We start from the raw sequence: 23,410 nt of genomic DNA on the forward strand, positions 1-23,410 counted from the left end.
TATTCAAAAAGTTTATAAAGAAAAATTGACGATACTTTTGCATAATTATTTATTACTAATAAATGAATTTTTTATTCAATTTTTTAAACCATGTTTTTCTGACTTATGTTATTGCAAAAAAAATGCTCTATGGGATAAACAATTTGAATAAAATTTAAACAATTAAATGAATCGCTTTGAAATTTTTATCACATATTAAGCACCAAAGAACCCTCATTTGACAAACATTTTAAAGCTGTACACTAATTTTTACAACAGTTATTAAGAGGAAACAGTAGCGATCAACAGGTAGCGAAAATGCGTTCCAAGATTGTGGCTATAATTTTAAATATTTTTTCGAGATATTTGGCACACGTATTCGTAAAATAATAAAGAATGGCGGTACAGAGCCCAATTTAAAAATATATTAATATGTGGAAATTACTCTGTAATTAAATATAATATTAAAAAAACGAGCCTGTACCGCCATTACTTACTTACTTTACTCCTCTTGATTCCATTTGGAACATAGGGCCTCTACAGTCCCCCTCCATTCATCTCTGTTTCTGGCCAGGGCTTTCACTTCTTTCCATGTTAACCCATTGTCTTCTAGCTCTCTGGTAATATTTCTTTTCCAGGATGTCATTGGTCTGCCTTGTTTTCTTTTTCCAGTTGGTTGGTAATCCAGGGCTTGTTTGGTTATATCATCTTCATTTTTCCTTAATGTGTGTCCAATAAACTTCCATTTGCGTCTGTTTATCGTTTTGGCTATCGGCTCTTGATTAGTTTTTCTCCAAAGTTCCTTGTTACTTATCCGATTTGGCCAATATATTTGCAATATTCGTCTAAGGCATCTATTTACAAATGTTTGAACCTTTTGTATAATCTTTTTCTCTATTTTCCAAGTTTCTGCTGCATATAGCAAAATGCTCTTTACATTTGTATTAAATATCCTGATTTTGGTTTTGGTTGTTAATTTATTGGACTCCCATGTTTTCTTCAGCATATAGAACGCATTTTGGGCTTTAGTTATCCTTCCATTAATTTCCTCTTCTATTCCACCGCTAGCGTCAATTATGCTTCCCAGATAGCAAAACTTCTGTACATTTTCTACTTCTTCTCCTTCAATAAATATACCCATTTCTCTTTCCGTATTTATCTTCATAAGTTTGGTTTTTCTTGTGTTAATCTCTAGTCCTATTTTTCTTGCTTCTTTTGTCAACTTTTCTGTTTTTTTCTGCATATGTTGTCTTTTTTCGGACACCAGACATATATCATCTGCAAAGTCTAGATCTTCAAGCTGACCGAAAGCATTCCATCTAATTCCTGTTTTATTTTTCGTTGCCTTCTTCATGACCCAGTCAATTAAGATCAAAAATATGGTTGGAGATAGAATACACCCCTGTCTGACTCCACTGTCTATGTTGATTGGTTCTGTGAGTTTCCCATTGTGCATGATTTGTGCGGTATAGTTTTCATAGAACATTTTGATAATTCTTATATATTTTAATGGAATTCCATATCTCTTTAGTATTTCCCACATTTTTTCTCTGTTAATCCGGTCAAAGGCTTGTCTAAAGTCAATGAAATTTATATAGATTTTGCTCTGCCATTCTATTGTTTGTTCTACAATGTTTCTTAATGTGTTAATATGATCTGTGCATGCTTTATTACTCCTGAAGCCCGCTTGGTTTGGTCTTAACAACTGGTCTATAGTTTCTTTCATTCTTTCTAGTATCATCCTTGTCATGACTTTACTCACTGTAGAAAGTAGTGTTATTGCTCTCCAATTGTTGCAATTCGTTTGATCTCCCTTCTTGGGTATGTTTACAATTATACCTTTTTTCCAATCATCAGGTATTCTCTCCTCCTGCCATATTCTGTTTATTAGTACATACAGGATTTCTTCCGATGTTTCTCTATCTGCTTTCAGTAGTTCTGTGGTAATGTTATCTATTCCAGCTGCTTTCCCTCTTTTCAGCTGTTGTATTGCTTTACTTACTTCTTTTTTTGTGAATTCCGATTCGCTGTACCGCCATTAATAAGAACAAAAAAATAAACTTTCTTCAAATACACTTTTTTATCCGATGCCTAGATTTTGTGTCATTTTGGAACTACTAATGAAATAAAAAATTTTAGTAGTTCCAAAATGACACAAAATCTAGGCATCGGATAAAAAAGTTTATTTGAAGAAAGTGTATTTTTTTGTTCTTCTTAATGGCGGTACAGGCTCATTTTTTTAATATTGTATTTAATTACAGAGTAATTTCCACATATTAATATATTTTTCAAATTGGGCCCCTTACCGCCATTCTTTATTATATTACGAATATGTGTGCCCAATATCTCAAAAAATATTCAAAATTACAGCCGCAATCTTGGAACGCGTTTTTGCTACCTGTTGATCGCTACTGTTTCCTCTTAAGAAAATATTTTTTTTGCAATTCCGAACTTTTTTCGCAATTATATTAACAATAAATGAGTATATCAAACTTTGTAATACGTCATGTTAAAGCTTTTTCCATAATCTCGAAGATATTTGTACTAAAAAAATCATATGTGTCACTGTTTTCCGTTGATTGGAAAAAAGGGGAAAATGCCATTTTTTGATAGTTATTGTTTATAAATAAAAATGGCCGCCAGATCATACGCAGGAAATAGATATAACTTGTTCCTATAGGTATTACCTATCGGAAAAACGCTTCAGTACCTTGGCTGCTGAAGTGTCACGAAGAGGGTATATTTTTGTCTTATTACCCTGGCCTATATGTAGTGATCTAATATTGAACAATACATTGAACAATGGTAGGACAATACAACTGTAAAGATTACAACTACCAGGGAGTAAAGTTTGATAACCGGAACGGACAACAAAAACAGAAAGCGGAATAACAACAGCTAAAAGAGGCAATATACTGCCTTAACACGTTCGCTGCGTATATTTTTTAAGTATTTCTCCCAGAACCTGAAATAATTTTTGTGATGTAATGTAAGTCAGCACATGTCGCTCATCATGGACATCAGCACTGGAGAGGGACACCGGATGTCGCCGATGAGCGACATACGCATCGAAGGTGTTAATGGCATTCTATGGAAAAAATATTACAAACAAAGGAAAATTTGACATATTGTACGAAACTTTAAGTAAAAAGTAGTTTGTTATACTGATCGGAAAATTGGATACCAACAAAAAAATATAAAGAAGATAAAAAAAGTTGAAGTGAATGCATATTGAGAATATTACCCATGATTTCAAGAAAAGACATTGTAAGTAACAATACCATTCAAGAAATGATGGCTATTAAAGGGACCATTGCTGATGATATCGAGAAGCGGGAAGAAACAGTTAACATGGTATGGACACGTTCAAACGATGTTAGAAATAATTGGCGGCGGACTCGAAATATTTTGAGAACCTAGAGAAGATCGTCATGGGGTAGGCAAGGTGGGAGGTGCAGTTTGAAGGAAGCCAACGCTCGATTTAGGCTGGAGTGATTTTTTTTATTTAGTTTAATGCCTCGACAACTAATGGCCATTGGCATGGTACAGTGTATTTTTTCCAATCAAGCACCTAGTGTAATGTGAAGTGTGTGTGTTGACTAAATGTCTTGTTACTTAGCAAAGCCATTGTTTTTGCAAAGAGACGCTAATTGTACCCGAACGTCTGTGGTCTCTCCGGTGAGTATCGTTCCCACAAGGATAGAAACTCTTTTTACTTATCAAATTTTAATAAATGAAAAATTTTCCACCCAGGTGAGATTCGAACTCACGACTTTTAGGTCGAAAGGTAGGCGCTCTTACCACTGACACACAGAGGGTAGTGATATTGACGGGAAAATCATCAAGACCTAATCCACAATATAAAGCTCAAACAACAGTAGATACAGAAAATGAATGTAACTTACCGGTAAAATTTTGTCATATCTAGCACAGAGTTGACGTTGAGGTTCCACAAAATAATCCAATTTCATGCAACGATCTATATGCTCAGCCGTCGTTAACTCCACTGAGTTTGTCATAATATTCGAAAAGCCAAGCTGCCTGCAACAAAAAAAATGAGTTGTATATTATAAGTATTATAGTTACGCAAAATTTTGGAATGTGTTTAATTCTTAATATAGCTCAATTTAAACATTTGTTCTCCGTACAAATTTCAGTCTTGTGCAAATAGTATCTCACGACTTTTGATCTAAAATAATTAGAGAAGCAGGAATTCAACAAATTAGGATTACCCATCGAGTTTCCTATGGCCCATTTGACAATTCAACACCCGGTATATCCCCTTATTCATATTACTGTTCTATCCTGCTTACTACACGTTATTGTTTATATGAGTAATTGGTCAATACCCTTTATTTTGTTACTGGAGCACCTGTCACAAGAAATAACAATCGATCCCGTTCCAATTATATCAACAGCAGATAAATATAAAGCGGCTGATGGATGCTGCAGGATTTGTTTGTCTTGTAAATCGGTATATTATTCGCTCCAGTAAGTCGCAAAGAGGTGGCAGTGATGGGAGCAATACGAATTTTGTGAGAAGGGCTCGAAAACAGATGAGTTTTTCGCCTGGGGACGAGTTTAGTTCCGATCATCCACCTGGGACCTCACTAACAAACCGATATCTTTCGCCAGCCTCGTCTGCAGACTTGTCTGCTTTTTTCAACGCGATTTGATTTTGTTGGGGCGGCGGACGACTATATTTCTAGTTTTTATTCAGTTGTTCATATAGAGTGGCGGATTGGATGTGATGGCTCAAGTAACGTACACGATTTATTGCTTTTGGAGCAGACAGGGTTGGTTTTCGGACAGTTAACTCTGCAGACCTTGTGGCTCAAATGGTATATCACTAAGTTGATTTCAACGCGTGTAGTAATACTTTCTCTATTTGATAAATTAGCAATATCCAAGCAGTCGTTATGTATTTTTTTACAGAAACAATACAGTAAATAATCCTCTTGCTTGAATATGCTTACGACTCAGTATAGACATCATAATTCAGAACAGTAAAGCACAAATAATTGGGAATACATAACGAAGAATTAAAGACCACAAATCTGTACAAAAAATAAAGCATTCATTATAATGTAAGAGAGAGTCGTAGCAAAAAATATAAGTAGCATAATATGTATATCTTGCGAGTATATTTCTGATCTAAATATTATTTAAAATATAAATTAAAACGGGATAGTTTCTGATAGTTGGCTGTATACCATGTAGTTATGAAAAATTACTATATTTCACGTCATGTCATCAAGAGTCCTTTCAAATGAATTAAAAATTGCGATGATACCTCACACACATTTTGTTTCATTTAAATTGAAAGATAGGAAGTGATTAGTTAAAGACTATATTATAGTGTATTTAACTTATGTCGAGAAAGTTTTAAAAAGCAATACGGAACTTTTTTTTATTACATAATAATGTTCAGATTTGTTTAAAAATGAGATTTCCAAAATTTCATGCTTCAAAAACTCGTAATAATTTAGAAATACAAATTTAAAGTCTTCTGCAGTATAAAATAGTTCACATAGTTTTATTATATAGTTATGATTATGGTTATATTTAGGTATATTCTTCTTCTCCTTCTTTAGTTTATTGGCCTCCACCTACTTGGGTATTTGGCCAGCTCATCGTCGCGAAATAAGGGAAAAATATTTATATTCTAATGATATTTATCGTATGTCATTGTAATAATATATACCAGTTTGTTGAGATTGGAGTTTGATACAGTTTTTGAAGGAAAGGAAAGAAGGTTTACTATGGAAAATAAAACCATTTTGTAAATGTACAAGTTTTCTATGAATAGTTCAAACGATCAAAAACACTTGTGACGTCACAGAACTGTGTTTTCTACTGACGTTTATAATGCCTAATTCAAAATTATATACAATTTTGTTTACTTTGTTGTTGCACAATGTAAACATAACCGAATGACGTCACGACGCGTTTAGGGCTGGTTGGTATAATTTGAATTTTTAATCGTCTTTAGGGGCCAAACGAAAGACAAACAAAACATTTTTATCTTTGATACATGTTTTAAATTATGTTCTGTTGTGATTTATAACATTTTTTTCGAATTTAAAATTTTATGCAAGTTCCCTATTGGTTTAGTTACGCTATCTTTTCTTCTTCTATTTTTTGTATGAGTAATAATACCTACAATAGCCTTAAAACTCGCTTTTCATTTCACATATTTTCTTATAAAATGTCAGTCACTGGGTCCCTTAAAATCATAAAAATGCTCTTACTTTATTAGCGAAACGTTGAGTATTCTCTAGAGTTCTCGAGTAGACTTTATATTTTATTTCCCTCAAACTCTCAATAAAGTCCAGAGGCAAGTCCCATGCTCAACATAACGGAAGCACACTTTTCGATATGTCATAACCCTTTTCCATAAGACTCCTCCGTAGATCCACGACTAATTACGAAAAAAGCGCCATGTTAGCGAAACAAGATCTGTAGATTGGTCATTATATAAAGAGCAGTTCGCATGATTAGTTGTTGAATGCAAATTCTCATATAATGACTTCATTGTTAGTCAACAAAGATTCAACAATGGCCGTATATTCGAGCCAATGGGGCCTGAAGTAACCCTTGAAAATGTTTTACTATTGGAAGCCTTAGGCACAACCCCATGTTAGGTATATGTTGAATTAATTAGTGCCGGTTTTTGTAGTGCTCTGTAATTTGATCTTGTGTTCTTCCGCATTTTTTTATTCTCCGTAACGCATTTCTACAGGGACGTTCTCATTTAACAAATAAATGTAATGACTATACAGTATGATGCGAAAGTATGGAATAAATTCATTATTTCAGAAAGCAAATGATAAATTATTAGCATTAGTAGATTAACTATACCTATGCTCCTAAAATTAGAAGAATAATACAAAAAAAAATGGACTGGAAATAAACCAAGAAAAGACCAAATATGTACTTAAAAAATACTTGGGATTCATACTCTCAAAGAATGGAACCACCGAGCAAAAGATAACCAGCAGATTAGCACAGACAAGAACATGTATTAAACAAATGAACATGGTATTGTGGGATAGACAGATTAGGTACCAGAAATACAAAGAAGAGAATATACAGGGTGTCCAGAAACTCTACCGACAAACGAAAACAGCAGATTCCTCAGATAATTTTAAGACAATTTAACCCAATTCACCTAGTCCGAAAATGCTTCCTAAGGGAGCTAGAGCTCTTTGAAGATGGCGCCATGTAATTAGTTTTTGTTAAATACCTCCAGAACGCTTCTATTTGGAAAAACGAAAATTTGTATACATATTTACTTTCCAGAAATGAATCGATTGCATCCATTGCGAATTTCTAGTACTGGTCATAGGCGTCCGTTTTGGGTAGGGCAACGGTTATTTTATCGCATAACTTTTTTGTCTTCAACTTTTAAGCATTTCTGATACTGGATTATTAAATTGTGAGGTATTCTAGTACTTAAACGTACTCTTACTTTAAGTCGGTAGGACACACCGCTTTCTAGAAAAATCGATTTGAAAGTTTTTAGTTGTGGGAATTTGAAAAAAAAAATTTAAAAAAAGTAAAAAAAAAACGATGTGGTTTTACCAACTTAATAGACCAGTAAGGATCTGTTTTTAGGTGGATGTGAGAGGTGGCATTCAGATTTTTGCGGATAAAGTTAGGTGATAACTTTGTTAATAATAATTGATTTATGCTCCTTCTCAAATATGCCCGGAACATTAATAAAAAAATTCAAATATTTAAAAATTTAGAATAACATCGATTTTTTTCTACTTTTTTTGTTTATAACTTTAAAACGATTCATTTTGGAACAAAGTCGTATAGGAATAAAACAAAGATAATTAAATTTTCTATCAGATGCGATTGGTTACAAATGTCTTAATTTATCACCCCTGCTGCAAAATAGCAATAAATTTAAAATAAGGGGGCAAAACAAGCCTGTCATTATTCAATGATTTTCCATCACTTAGGTTACACTTGGAATCTTCCTAATTCGCTTAGAAAATTTTTGTAATGTGCTAAAACCGTACACCAAATTTCATTAAAATTGATTTACTAGATTTTGAATAATAATTTTGCTATCAAACTTTTTTTAAAAAATTAAAATTTTTTAAAATCTTGCACAACAAAAACTAGAACATACAAAGATTTGTCAATTTTTTACATATAAAGAAGCACTCCACCTGTCTAATGCACTTTACAGAATTCAAATCGGATTATTTAAGCAGCCTCAGCAATGTTTTAAAGTTATAAACAATTTTTTGGCTTATAAACAAATTAGTGCTGTGGCCAGGAGGGGGTGCTACGCGCTCCTTTATTTAGTAGAACACGATTTTTTTGGGTAACAGTTGATCCGGATGTCGATAAGATTGTTATATACAAAGAACTTGAGGAATTACATAACATCGATTTTTCGCAATATAAAACATTTTTTTTGTATTTCTTGGGTAATTCTAAGCAAAAAATGTTCTTACAAGTTTTTTCGTAGGATGCATAGTTTTCGAGATAAACGCAGTGGAACTTTCAAAAAATCGAAAAATTTAAATTTTTGAACGCGAATAAATTTTGATTAAAAAATAAAATAGCAATTCTGCTGACAGCATTTGAAAGTTTAAGTCAAATTATACCGGTTTTAATTATTTGCATTGCTAAAAATGATTTTTATTTATTATTAAACAAAGCTATTTGTTTATAAGCCAAAAAATTGTTTATAAGTTTAAAACATTGCTGAGGCCCCTTAAATAATCCGATTTTAATTCTGTAAAGTGTATTAGATAGGTAGAGCACCTCTTTATATGTAAAAAAATTGGCCAACTTCTAAATGGTCTACTTTTTGTTCAGAAAGATTTTAAAAAATTTGAACTTTTTTAAAAACATTTAGTTGCAAATTTATTATGCAAAATATATTAGGTCGATTTTAATGAAATTTGGTACACAGTTTAAGTATGTTACAAAGAATTTCCTAAGTGAATTACTAAGGTTCTAAGTGCCACCAAAGTGGTTAAAAACATTAAATAACAACAGGCGTATTTTGCCGCCTTATTTTGTATTTATTGCTATATTGCAGAAAAGGTAATACGTTAAGACATTTTTGACCAGTTGTATATCATACAAAATTTAATTATCTTTATTTTATTTCTGTACGACTTTGTTCCGAAACGAATCGTTTTAAAGTTATAAGCAAAGAAAGCAGAAAAAAGTCGACGTTTTTCGAAATTTTTAAATATTTTAATTTTTTTATTAATGTTCCGGGCATATTTGAGAAGGAGCATAAGTCATAATTATTACTGAAGGTGTCACCTAACTTTATCTGCAAAAATCCGAATGCCACCTCTCACATCCAAAAATAGACGTTTTTTTCACAGATCCTTACTGGTCTATAAAGCAAGAGTAACGTTTAGTACTCGAATATCTCATAATTGAATAATCTAGTCTCAAAAATATTTAAAAAATAAAGACAATAAAGTTATGCTATAAAATAACTGTTAACCTTCCCAAAACGGACGCCTATGACCGGTACTAGAAATTCGCCATTAATGAAATCAATTAATCTCTGGAATATAAATAAATGTAAGAGTTTTCATCTTTCTAAATAGTTCTTTTTTAATCTTGTTTTTTGAAATTCAAAGAACGAAAAATTTTCAAATCGATTTTTCTAGAAAACGGTGTATCCTATCGACTTAAAGTAAGAGTACCTTTTAGTACTAGAATACCTCACAATTTAATAATTTAGAGTCAAAAATGCTTAAAAATTAAAGACAAAAAAGTTAGGCGATAAAATAACCGTTGCCCTACCCAAAACGGACACCTATGACCGGTAGTAGAAATTCGCAATGGATGGAATCGATTCATTTCTAGAAAGTAAATACGCATACCAATTTTCGTTTTTCTAAATAAAAAGGTTCTGGAGGTATTTAAGAAAAACTAATTACATGACGCCATCTTCAAAGAGCTCTAGCTCCCTTAGGAAGCATTTTCGGACTAGGTGAATTGGATTAAATTGTATTAAAATTATCTGAGGAATCTCCTGTCTTCGTTTGTCGGTAGAGTTTCGGGACACCCTGTATAACACCTTGGTACGTATAACACCTTGGTACGTAGTATAATGACCTAAGGAGCAGAGAATTGTACACGGCACACGTAAAGAAAAAACGGGAAGAATTGGGTATCAGATTCAAAAAGATGTATTGGCTTCAATTCATAACAAGCTTTTACGCTACAACCAGATTCTAAAACCTAAGTGGACGTATATCATCCAACTGTAGGCTGTACCAAAAAGACTTATATTAAAATAATCCAGATTTCTCAATATAAAGTATTGAGGTTCAATGTTAATGCACCTTGGTGTATCTGCAACCAAGATATCCACAGAGGCCTAGGTTTGGGGTACGTTGATGAAGAAATACAAAAAATCGCCTGCAGGCACAAAGAAAGGCTTTGACATCACAGCATCAAAATGTCCATTCAGCATCTTGATAGCTCTGGCCAAAAAAGAAGACTCAAGAGGACAAAGCCATATGAGTTAGTGTAGTGCATAGTACAAGTTAAGTGAGAAAGCTATTATTGTGATTGGTGCACAAGAAGAAATTGCTTTAAAAGTTAGAACACTGGGCATAGGCGTAACCAGGGGGGTTATAACCCCCCCCATTGAGATGTACTTTGAGCTCTATACGCTTAACACCATAGCCCTCAGAGACCTTCCAGTAGTTGTAACCCCCCTTTCAGGTAGTTGTAACCCCCCCTTAGGATCATCCTGGTTACGCCTATGACACTGGGTGATTCTTAGATTAAATAAGAGAGTAAGTTAGGATCTATAGAAAAGTTACTGGTTGGTCTTTGACTAGTTATTTAAATCCCTAAGTAAAAATTGTGAAAGAATAGACTATCTAAAGGATTAAAAGGTTCAGTTTATCAAATTTTCGGTTCTATCCGCTGATGATATGTATATTGAAATATTGAGACTTTTCTAGTGGGAAACACCTGCTTCTGATAAAAAATAATTTACAATAACATTGTTCGTGTGGGTAAGACAGGATGCACGGTAGTTAAATATCATAAACTTACACTGGGATATTTGTTTAAAATGTTAGTCCGGAAGAAGATTTTGGATAATAAGCACTATTTTTTTTATTATTATAGGTACTATCACCATTCTTAAGGTATACTGTATCTATTAAAGTAAACCAAAGTTAGTACCTAGGTATCAAATTTGAGTGTTTTTTATTAATTATTAATTGTACTGTTTAGTACCAAAAAACAGTAAAATTGCGGACTTCAAACCCTCCACAGGCCTCACCCCTATGAATGTACATCATAAACTTGGTAATTTTTTATTTATAAAATTGAAACCCTATATACCTTTTCTACTAATAAAAATATAATTTCTCTGCAAATATTAAAAAAAAAGATATACGGAGCTTAAAATGTACCGCTAATGGTCCTCACAGGCCTCACACGACCGAATGTGTAATTATTTTTTAATAACTTTATGTTCCATTTATATACCCTTGATGGGAAATGGCCTCTGTTGTTGCCCTATATTTATTGTAAAGTATGTTTAAATCGTACATTTAGCGTTTAGTTGCACACACACACACACACATACAACAAAGTAAATTCCAGCTCCAGGAGTCATGAGATTCCCAGTGTGAGTTAGGGTCTTCTTCCTTAAGTGCCATCTCCGCGGCGGAGGTCGGCAATCATCATAGCTATTCGTATTTTAGAGACGGCTGCTCTGAAAAGCTGAAAACCTGAGAGGTTGCGCAGCCACGATATTCTGCGTCTCCCTATGCTTCTCTTTCTTTGAATCTTTCCCTGCATAATCAATTGGAGCAAGCTGTATCTCTCTCCACGTGTAATATGTCCGAGATATTCCAATTTTCTTGTTTTGATGGTATTTAGTATTTCCGTTTCTTTATTCATCTTTCTCAGAACCTCTTTGTTTGTGACGTGTTCTGTCCACGATATTTTCAGAATTCTTTTGTACACCCACAGCTCGAATGATTCTAGTTTTTTCATTGATGCAGCATTCAAGGTCCAAGCTTCCATTCCATAAAACAAAGTCGAGAAAACGTAGCACCTAGCCGACCTAACTCAGCTCCAACTTCAAATTTCTTGTGCAGAGCACTTTTCTCATTTTGTTAAAATTTGCTCTGGCCTTTTCTATTCTGATTTTGTTTTCCTGTAAGTAATCTCCTGTGGAGTTGATCATTGTTCCAAGGTATGCATATTGGTCGACTCGTTCGATTTTGGATCCGTTTATGAAGAGATTTTCGTTATTTCTTTGAGTTTTCGATATTCTCATAAACTTTGTCTTCTTGACATTCATTGTTAGCCCGTATTCTTGTCCAAACTCTGCTATTCTGGTCATCAGCCTCTGAAGATCCTTAATATTTTTGAACTCCATTTACCTTTATTCCAGCTGTTTCACCCTCAAGAGCTCTTTTCAAGATCTCTTTCGAGTAGGCATTAAAAATAATTGGCGACAACACGCATTCCTGTCTCACTCCACGTCTGATTTCAATTTCCTCTGACAGCTGGTCGTTAACACGTATTTTTGCTCGTTGCTTATAGTATAAATTCGATATAATCCTGACGTCATTGTAGTCCAGCTTCTTTGATTCCAGAACATGCATTAATTGTTCATGTCGTACTTTGTCGAATGCTTTATTATAGTCAATAAAACATGCATCTTGATTGACGTCCAGACACCTTTGTATAAGTATGTTAAGTGAAAAAAGAGCTTCACGAGTTCCCAGGCCTTTGCGAAACCCAAATTGCGTATCATTAATGTCTATGCCCAGTTTATGATATATTCGGTTATGGATGACTTTCAGTAGCAACTTTAGCACCTGGGACATCAAACTAATGGTGCGGTAGTCGCCGCATTCTCTTGCGTTTTTTTTAGGAGGCAAATAAAGATCGACGGCAACCATTCTTTGGGTAATGTGCCTGAGCTACAAATTTTGTTCAAGAGTACCACTAAAACATCAATATGCTGCTCAACTATAATTTTTAAAAGATCGATAGGAAGCATGTCAGGTCCTGGGCTTTTCTTGTTCTTCATTGTTTTTAACGCATGTATTATTTCTTCCTTTGTAATATCTGGACCTATTTCTCTTGAAGTAAGTTCTATGTGTTCCAGGTACCCTCTATCATCATCGAACAGTTCATCGATGTATGCTGCCCAACGTTGTACTTTCTCATCGGTCTCTGTTATAGCAACCCCGTGTCTATCCAGAAGTGCACCAGTGAGATTTAGGTTAAATATATCGTATCTTTTTTCGAAGTCCTAGATCTCTTTGCATTTCTCTTCAAAGTGTTTTTCTTTTGCCTGCTTTATCATCTTCCTTATCTTGTGGTTAATCTCCCTGTATTTCTTGTCATCTTTGTTCTTATATTGTCTCCGTTGTTTCACCATATTCAGTATCTCGTTGTTCATCCATTCCTCTTTTCTTCTTGTGCGGAAGTCTTTAGTATATCTTTACAAGGTTCTAGTATGCAATGTTTTAGTTGCTCCCAGTGCTCGTCAATGTCATTGGTGTCTATGTTCAGCTCTCTACAGTTCGTGTTGAAGGCATTCTTTTACGTTGGGTTCTTTAAGCTTGCTTATGTCTATTGTAGCAGTTCTCTGATGTCTTTTAATATTTTTAAGTGTGAGTGTAATTTTGGCGATAAGTGAGTTAGGATATGAGCGCGTAAATAGCTACAAAATGCGCTGGAATTCTTTTGGAGCGGGACCCAATACTTGCTCCAAACATAAGAGATTATTGCAAATATTGAAGAAATACCAGATATTTTTATAAATTCTCTAAGTCTTGGCTGTGTATTGTACATAATAACCGCATGCTGCAAGGAATGTGCTGATCGAATTTGATTACCAATATTTTCTGTATGAACTTTTTTTTACATAAACATTGTTATTTTTTTTAAACAATTTTGCATATATTAACGTATTCAGTATTTATTTTAGTAGTATGTATTGTGTATTTTGACAACGAAACCCGATTTGGGCTTCGAAACGAAACGTTAATAAAATCATTTTTTTTTTTGGTAAAAGTGTGGCTTATTTTCCATTAAAAGTAATTTATTATAAAAATGCCACAAGAAAATAGCTTCAGAACAACATTAACGTATTCAGCTTCCAATGAAGGTTATAAACATCATAGTAGATCCTTTTGGAATAAGATAAACGCATTACCGATATCGGCAGCCCAAATTTTAGTGGTTCAGAGAGAATCAAATATGCACTCTCTGATGAGACCCTAAGAAGGGTTGAAACTAGTTAGGGTGCTTTCGGCGCTCTCTGAATTAACTAAAATAAGACGGCTCTTGTTTCGCTTCACAACGAAATGATTATTTATTATTGAAGTTACACTTCTTTAGGCACGAGGGTGAATTTTTACATTCTCTGGCGCATGCGCACACCGACAGTATGTTAGTCGCTACATCTTTATGTAGCGCAAATAAGGTGTGCGTGAAAAGAATATATTATTAGTGTTTTTAGTAAGAGAAAAAGAACTCCTCACTTTATGAGAAACTCCAAAGGTAACATAATTCTCGACTTGGATGAAAAAAAGGAAGAATGGACTAACTATATAAAAGAGCTCTTCCTGGATACGAGGCCACCACTTAACACCACAAAGTATACGAATACTGGTCCTAGTATTTTAAAAGCGGAAGTAGAGAAAGCCATCAAACAGAGCAAAAATGGGAAATCTCCAGGCCCTTACCAAATACCATCAGACTGGCTCAAACTTCTGGATGACGATAATGTCTCACAATTAACAAACATTTATAACCATATATACGAGACTGGAATGATGCCACAGATATGGTTGGAGTCTACATTTATTCCACTCCCAAAAAAACCTAATACATCATCATGTAAAGACTTTAGACTAATTAGTCTCATGAGCCACTCTCTCAAGCTACTTCTTAAGATAATTCTTAATAGAATCAAGCAGAAATATGAAGAGACAATGGGAAACAAACAATTCGGTTTCAGAGAAGGATTGGGAACAAGGGAAGCTTTGTTCTCAATGTTAACATTACTTCAACGATCATGGGAAGTACAGAAACCAATTTACGTCTGCTTTATAGATTTTGAGAAGGCGTTTGATAGAGTTCAACATGATAGGTTGTTTGAATATCTAGAAATGATTGGAATAGATGATAAAGATCTGAGACTTTTACAACATCTATATTGGAATCAAGAAGCTTCTATTCTGGTAGACGGCAAAGAAACAGACAAAATTTGCATTCAAAGAGGTGTCAGACAGGGTTGTGTGTTATCCCCAACTTTGTTTAACGTATACTCAGAAATAATTTTTAATGAAGCCTTGGAAGGACAATGTGGAGTTCGAATCGGGGGAGAAACTATTAACAACATCAGATATGCAGACGACACCGCGATCATGGCTGAAAATATCGAAGATCTTCAATTCCTTATTGATCGAGTCACTAGAGAATGCTCCAATAACGGACTTAACATAAATGCAACAAAGACAAAGTTACTTGTGGTTAGTAAACAAGACGTCGGCCCTATGCAACTAATTGTCAGTGATGAATCAATAACAAAAGTTAACCATTTTAAATACCTAGGATGTTGGATAAACGAGACACTAAATCCGGATGAAGAAATTAAAACTCGTATAGAAATTGCAAGAGGAGCATTTATGAAACTTAGATCTATTCTGAGCAACTCTCAGCTGAATTTACAACTAAGAATCAAGTTCCTAAAATGTTATGTGTATCCTGTATTACTATATGGATGTGAAACCTGGATCATGAAGGTTAACATGATGAACAAATTAGAAGCCTTTGAAATGTGGTCGTATCGTAGATTGCTCAGAATATCTTGGGTTCAACGCATTTCAAACAGAGAAGTCTTAAACAGAGTAGGTCAAGGCGAAGGTGACTTAATGAAGATGATAAAAAAGAGAAAACTTGAATATCTGGGGTATATAATGAGAGGTAGCAGATACAGGATGCTGCAGTTAATACTCAATGGAAAGATCGACGGAAAAAGAGGAATTGGTCGAAAGAAATATTCATGGCTCTGAAACCTTCGTCAATGGACTGGCTTATCAGCAGATCAATTGTTACATGCCGCACAAGATCGAGAACGATATCGGCAAATTGTTATGGAAGCTACCCACGCCTAAAAATTTGGGCACGGTACTTAAAGAAGAAGAAGTTTTTAGTAAATATATTTATTATAATTTTTGTGTGTTTGGATTTGTCTTCCTGGGAAATAAGATATTTAATAATAATAGTACCGTGAAATGGGGTGAGATTGATCAATTTTACCTTTATTTTATTTATATTTTAAACGTTTTTGTTACTGTTCTATATTTAAACACTTCACGTGTTATAATAATATCTAAAGAGTAGTGATTTAACACTAGTTTTGTTTTAATTATTAAAAAAATACACTTATCTCATAAAAAAAGGGTGATCAATCTTAGACCCGTGACTGGGGTGAGATTGATCATGATGATTTTATAGCATGAAACAGTAGTGCTTTTAAATAGAATATGATCAATCTTAACCCTGACTAATTCGGTCAGACAGTTTTTCGAATTTTTACAAAGGGGTGAGATTGATCATGCGGGGTGAGAATGATCACACTATTTTTATTGTACTATTCTTTATTTATACAAAAAAAAACATATTTTAACAACTAAAAATGTAATTCAGAACAATTTATATATAAAAAAAAATTTGATTTAACATTCTTTTATATTAATTTCTCCGCGAAAATGATATTTTTGTATCCTATCAGAAATCGTCTCAAGTGTTGGATCTGGTAGTAAGGCAACTACTTCCTTGAAGGGAACAGTGGATATGTCATTTTTAATTATTTTGAAAATCTTCCTCGATCCTGCTGATTTAAGGCCTTGAACTTCGATTTCTTCTTCTTCTAAAACTCCTTTTACCTGACAGACATAGGTAGATACTCTTCGGTAGATGCACAATTTTTTTCCGGTGTCATCTGAGATGTTGGACTCGTTGTAATTAAAAATATTTTCAACTGGAACATTTTCAATCGTTTGTTCTAAATTGTCAAAGTATTTTTTAATCAGGTCCGGAGATACTTCTGCTCGGCTTTTTTTAATATTAGTTGCTAATCTTTTACCAGCAATACCTCCGTGTCTCTTCAACAAGCTATTTACCCAGTCAATTCCAGGAATATTCTCCTTAAACTAGATACACTTCTACCAGTTTTGTCCAAAAAACTTTTAACGCACATTCTCAAATCCATTGCACTTAGAGGATATCCCTAATCTGCACACGTTAAAATGGCTACTTCTATAATGGCTAGAATGGCTACTTCTTCTTCATATTATGTGAATACAGATTGTCCACCTCTTTTCTTAATCTTCCTTCCATGGTACTTGTTATTTAAAGTTCCGTAGGACAATTTGAATTTTTTTGCGGCTTTTCTTAGCGATAATCCATTTTCCAATACATCGTGCAGCGCCTGATTAACTTGTTCTTCATTAAAATTGCCATACGTTCTAGTGCCTAATTGTCTTTTGTACGTTCTTCCCATTGTGATTGATATTCTTAAATCTGTGACAAAAATTATAAATTAATTTCTGGAACTTACGTAACGTGGGGTTAGATTGATTACTTGATCAATGTCACCCCATTCAATATTATCCGCCATCTTAAAAAAGCTGGCGTTAGTTAAAATGCTAGATACTTAAAATTATTATTACAGAACCATACAAAATAATTTTATAACACTAGAAATAGCAAACTTACCTCTGTTCTTTCTCTACCATCAAAAGTACACAAAGTATAAAAATAGGCCAAAAATTATGGTTAATTTCAAAGCCACAAAACTTCTTCCCAATGGCAATTGCAAACTAACAACGACGTGAACTGATCATAGTCAATATCCAAGAAATGAATAGTGCCACAACCAGAAACAATTTTACATTGTGGCCGGTTGTATCTACATATATGTGATACAACGACAAATGATCAATGTCACCCCGGGAGATCAATCTCACCCCATTTTACGGTAAGTATATTTAAAGTATTTTTGTATAATTCACTTGGTCTATTAAATTTGTCAGTATGTATGAGAAATCTTGTAACCTGTCAAAGCAAAGGGAGTATAGCGCAGTGGTAGAGCGCGTGACAGGAGATCGAGAGGTCCTCGGTTCGAATCCCGTGTGTTTTCTAACTTTTTTTATTTTTCTTATGCTTATAATAAAAATTTTTGGAAAGTAGTAAGTAAAAATTAGTTTAATCTTTAAATAAATTACAAATAACCTGTTGAAAGTATATTTATTTCATTGAAATCATATAATAGAAGTATAACTTCTTACGTGCGTACAAAGTACACACACATTCTTTTTTTTTATTAGTTCTACTCCTAATCTGAGTATTGGGAACTAATCTTTGTTGAAATTTTACCGTGCTGGAGAGGCGGGTAGTGAGATGCAACCTGATAAATCCCCCTCGGCCTTCTTAGCTCCGGCAATTCGTTGGCTTGCAAATTTTAGAAGCCACGAATGGTGTAACCAGAAGATTAGTTCTAATAAAGTTTTATTTTTGATAATGTTAATATTCAAAGTAAAACTTTCATTCGTCTTTAGTAGATGCCGCCACGGCATCCATGACATCATGTTATTTCGTTGTGAACCGATCCCGGCAGCGCCAATTTTAGTGGTTCAGAGAGAATCAAATATGCACTCTCTGATGAGACCCTAACAATGGTTGAAACTAGTTAGGGTGCTTTTTGCGCTCTCTGAACTAACTAAAATAAGACGGCTCTTGTTTCTCTTCACAATGAAATTACCTGTTTGCAAAATATAAATTCGCACAGAAAAATTGTAACCCCTTTTATATAATTTATCTTCACTAAGAAAATTTTGAAATAAAAAACTACTTAGTACTGAATTTTGTATCAATCATTTCTTACATTGCATCTATAATTTATCGTATAGAAGAGAAGTAGTTGTATGCACTCAATAAATTATTCGAGAACTTTGCCTAACAGGTGTTGTTGACTAGAATGACAAATATTACCACACTTTAATGTAATTATTTCCAGTAAAGCTCGCATGAATTTCTTTTGATCCATAACAACCTCACCTAAATATTGTGAGGATGGTCAGTCTGTATAAAATGACAAATCATTACTCAGTTTCATATCCTGTCACAGTGGCGTCACTACTACATTTTATTTAAATTCAATGCATTTCAAGGCGTTTTCCAGAGGAAGGCATATATATTATTCTTAAATTTAGCAAGACAAGATTACATATTTATATGACATGCAACTATACAGAGAATTCTGATTTCGTTCCTGTGAGTTCTACATCTAGAGGCCCTGCTGACCTGATATATCCACCAGACGTGTAGAAATCTCTGGAGGCAAATTTTTAAATAAGTTTAATGGAAGTGTTATGCGATAAAAATCTAGGAGGCTACTTCTTCTTCTTATATGGCACTACAGCCCAAATTGAGCCTTGGCCTCCTTTATTTTTTGCCTCCACCCTTGTTTGTCTGTGGCTGCTCTTCTCCATGCACAGACTCCTAAAAGTGCTTGTGCGTCGCTGTTTACTGTGTCTTCCCAACGCTTTCTTGGCTTTCCAACCGGTCGCTTTTCCTGCAATCTAGCATTCTGTGCTCTTTTTAGTAGCCTATCCTCTCCCATTATTATCACATGTCCGGCCCATTGCAATTTTATGTATTCTAATGAAGTCTGACAGGTGTTTCCTTATAAAGTTGATAACGCTCGTTGTTGTATCGATTATGAAGATTCCGTGTTCCCTCACAGGTCCTAGTATTCTCCTCAGTACTGTCCTTTCGAATGTGTCGAGTTTGTGTTTGGATGTTTCTTTCAGGACCTACGCTTCACTGCCATAGCACGCTATTGGTCGAATTAAGGTTTTAGAGATTCTCATCTTTGTATTTCGGTGGACACTTCTAGACCGAAATATATGGGATAGTGCAAAATAAGCTCTGTTTGCCTGCCTTACGTTAAGGCTACTGTACTGCTATATTTTAATAATGCCACTCTATAGCTTTGGGACCTATCAGAAACAATTGAAGATAAAAAATTAGAGACATGTGAACGCTTTTGTAATCGTAGAATGTTAAGTCTATCGGGGAAAGCCAGTGTTGAAATCCTACGCAGAGTTAATAAAAATCAGAAGGTCGTTGAAACTATTAAAAAGCAAAATTTTGAATATTTTGGACATGCCATGAGAGAATCAAGATGCAGATTGCTACAGTTGATTGTGTTGTATCTAGAAGAATGGCATTGGAATCTGAGAGAATGATTTAACTTGCCTGGTTGCATCGCATTCATGGAAAAGAACAGAAGTAAATCGAGATGATTGGAGAAGCTTGCTGAAGAAGACCAAGGCCTGGTTTGAGCTGTAGTGGCATTGGATGGATGGTGTGTGTGTGTACGGGTGTTGATTAACTACATGTCTACTATCACGAAGTGAGGTTTTGTTGACTCTACTTGAGATTCTAGAACTTAACAATAGTGTTAATTTTTAAAATTAAAAGTAGTTTTTGTATTTCTGAAAAATTTCCTTTTTCATTGTGTAGGGATATCGCATTCAAACCATCAAACCTTTCTGTATACGGACATGCCACTGGCTAAATGTTTAAGTTACTGCAAATGCCACACACACCTACTTTACCCATTAATCTGAAGAGTAGAGTAATCTAAATTTAAAACACAACACGTGGTATTAATAAACATACTGCTTATTATTTATGAATAAATGGAGCAAAACACAAATGGCACAAAATGAGTTTAAGCCGAGAACAAAATGAACGCACAGCTGAGTGACTGTGTCGGAAATATGCTTTAATGTAAAATTAGAAAGGAAAGTAATTGACATTGTGGAAATATATGGAGACGTTTTTCTCTTGCTCTTGGGAGTTGAAAGCAATGTCACTATAAAGGTTTTTGGCTAATTTACTACTGGTTGTAACAATCTGTTTGCTAAATTCGTTTTAAACCACGAAAGTGCTTAATAAAACCAAATAAAAAATCTTTTTAGTTACGATATTTTCGTCGTCATGAAATTTTATTAAGTAGGTACACTTCTCCAAGAAATTAACGCGGTGTTCTAACCAATGTTCAAATCTATTTTTAATTATTCTTTCGAATGTTTTTAAAAGACATGAAGACAAGAAGATAGGTCGGTAAGAATTTGTATCACGGTCTGGTTTGCCAGGTTTTTTAATAGGAATTATCAGGTATTCTTTCCAACTATTTGGTACTGGTATCTTATTTGTCCAAATATTGTTGAAAATGTTTAGTAGTGAAATTTTATGTTCGATCGGTAAGTTGTACAACAGCGAATATGACACATTGTCTATACCTGGAGAAGTATTATTTCTTTGTTCAAGGGCTCGATGCAATTCCCATAGATGAAAATTTTCGTCAAAATTGTGGTTTTGTCTGGATACAGTTTGAATATCTTCTTGTACGGTGTCGTCATTTGGAACCCATGCCGGAGCAATTTTTCTGTGGAAATCTTGCAACCATGTATCTTCTGGATCAATAGGTACTCTGTTGGCTTGTTTGCGGTTTTTAAAACAATTAACTTTTCGCCAGACATGTTTTAATGGTGTTCTTGAGTTTAGGCTTTCGCAAAAATCAATCCAATTCTTCTTTTTTTTTCTGTTTGAAGATTTTCTTTGCAACAGCGTCAAGTCGTTTATACTCTATTAAATTTTGGAGCGTTGGATTCTGTTTATAATTAATGAACGCATGTTTTCTACTTTCAGCTGCTAGTTGACACTGATTATTCCACCATGGTTTCGGAATATGGCTTCTGTTTTTTTCGTTAATGGAGGAATATTTTGGAATAGCGATGTTGGCTGCCTGGTTTATATGTGTTAAAAATTCTTCGTAGATTAATGGAACTTCCATTGCTTCCAAAGTACTGGCATAAGTCATCCAATTAGCTCTGCTAAGGTTCCATATTCTATGTTTTCTACTGAATGTGGCTTCTGTTGCGGAGAAACTTTGTGATGAAATAATGATTGGCACATGGTCAGATCCATGAGGTTCTAGTAGAGTATTCCAATGGAAATAAGAAGCAATATCTCGGGAACAAATGGTTAAGTCTACAGCAGAAGGTTTTTTGGAAATAGCGAGAGTGGGAGACCCATCGTTTAAATATTCTAAATTACAATATTTTATAGCATCTAGAAGATCTTTACCTAATCTATCATCAACTTCGCAACCCCACGCCAAATTGTGTGCGTTAAAATCGCCTCCTATTATAAATGGTTTTGATATATTTTCTAAAAAATTTATCCATTGTTGAATTGAAACTTTATTATTGGGTTCATTATATAAAGAAATTATATGTAAAGGTTTTCTGAAAGGTGAAATTTTAATGGAAATACACTTATATGTAAACGAATACGTATTTGGAAAAATTATTTCTTCACATTTTATGTTAGATTTCAAAAGGATGGCACATCCGCCATATCCATCAGGGCGGTCAGCTCGAAAACAATTAAATTCTTTAAAATTATAATATTTTCCCGGTTTGAACCAGGTTTCAGATAATAGAGCTATACTGATGTCGTTCTGATGGAGTAAATATTCTAAATTCTGTTTATTAGCAACAGCCGAACGACAGTTCCATTGTAATATGCTTATTTTAGTTAGGCCTGCGATTTGATGTTAGATTTTGGTTAAAATGGTTACTAATTAACTGAATTACATCAGATTTTGAAATATTAAAATTATTATTTTGTTTAATTGAATTAACAATTGTAAGAACTGATTCTAAAATGACATTTATTACAGAAGAATCTAACTCTTCTGACTGTGAATCTGCAACGTTTAAGTTTTGTTGATAGAATTGACTTTTAACTATTCCCTCAGAATGTTTTGGAGGGGAAACTACAGATATTATTTCTTTTCTGGCTATATCAGTTGGGTCTGGACTATTTGGCTTTTGCCTTTTATTTGGCCTACTGGTGTTGGTGTGAGGATTAAATATAAATTTAGCAAAGTTATTTCCTTGGGTAGAAGTAGAAGATTGTGAATTTTGTGAAAAATTTGTATCATTGTTTGTTATATTTGACCTAAGAATACTAGCATATGAATTCTTTGGTATATTTTTATTTGCATCGTAAAAATTAACGTTTGTTAAACCCATCGTCTCTTTTATTAACTTTTGTCGTGTGAATTCTGGACACGCGCTTAAATTCGTAGTCAAGTGATTCCCCTTACAGCTGAAACATACTTGTGTGAACTCAACTTTTGTACAATTTTTAAATTATGAGATTCTTGGCATCTATTGCATCTTGGCTGACTCCTACACTGACTGCCTAGGTGGCCGTACCTAAGACAGTTAAAACATAACAGAGCCTTCTGCTTATACACTTCAACTTCTTTAATAACCTTATTTATGACTACATA

At 34.0% G+C, this 23,410-nt stretch overlaps 1 protein-coding gene across 1 annotated transcript in view; it reads right to left on the reverse strand.

Annotated features, from left to right (window-relative positions):
* LOC114330315 (protein Wnt-1-like) overlaps positions 1 to 23,410 on the reverse strand; it is a 317,260-nt gene that overhangs the window by 34,112 nt on the left and 259,738 nt on the right. The window contains exon 2 of the mRNA XM_050654422.1: positions 3,885 to 4,020. Within this exon, the coding sequence (XP_050510379.1) occupies positions 3,885 to 4,020 (136 nt within the window). The remainder of the gene's footprint in view (positions 1 to 3,884; positions 4,021 to 23,410) is intronic.

This window comes from Diabrotica virgifera, chromosome 6 (genome assembly GCF_917563875.1).
Source record: "Diabrotica virgifera virgifera chromosome 6, PGI_DIABVI_V3a".
Lineage (NCBI taxonomy): Eukaryota > Metazoa > Arthropoda > Insecta > Coleoptera > Chrysomelidae > Diabrotica > Diabrotica virgifera.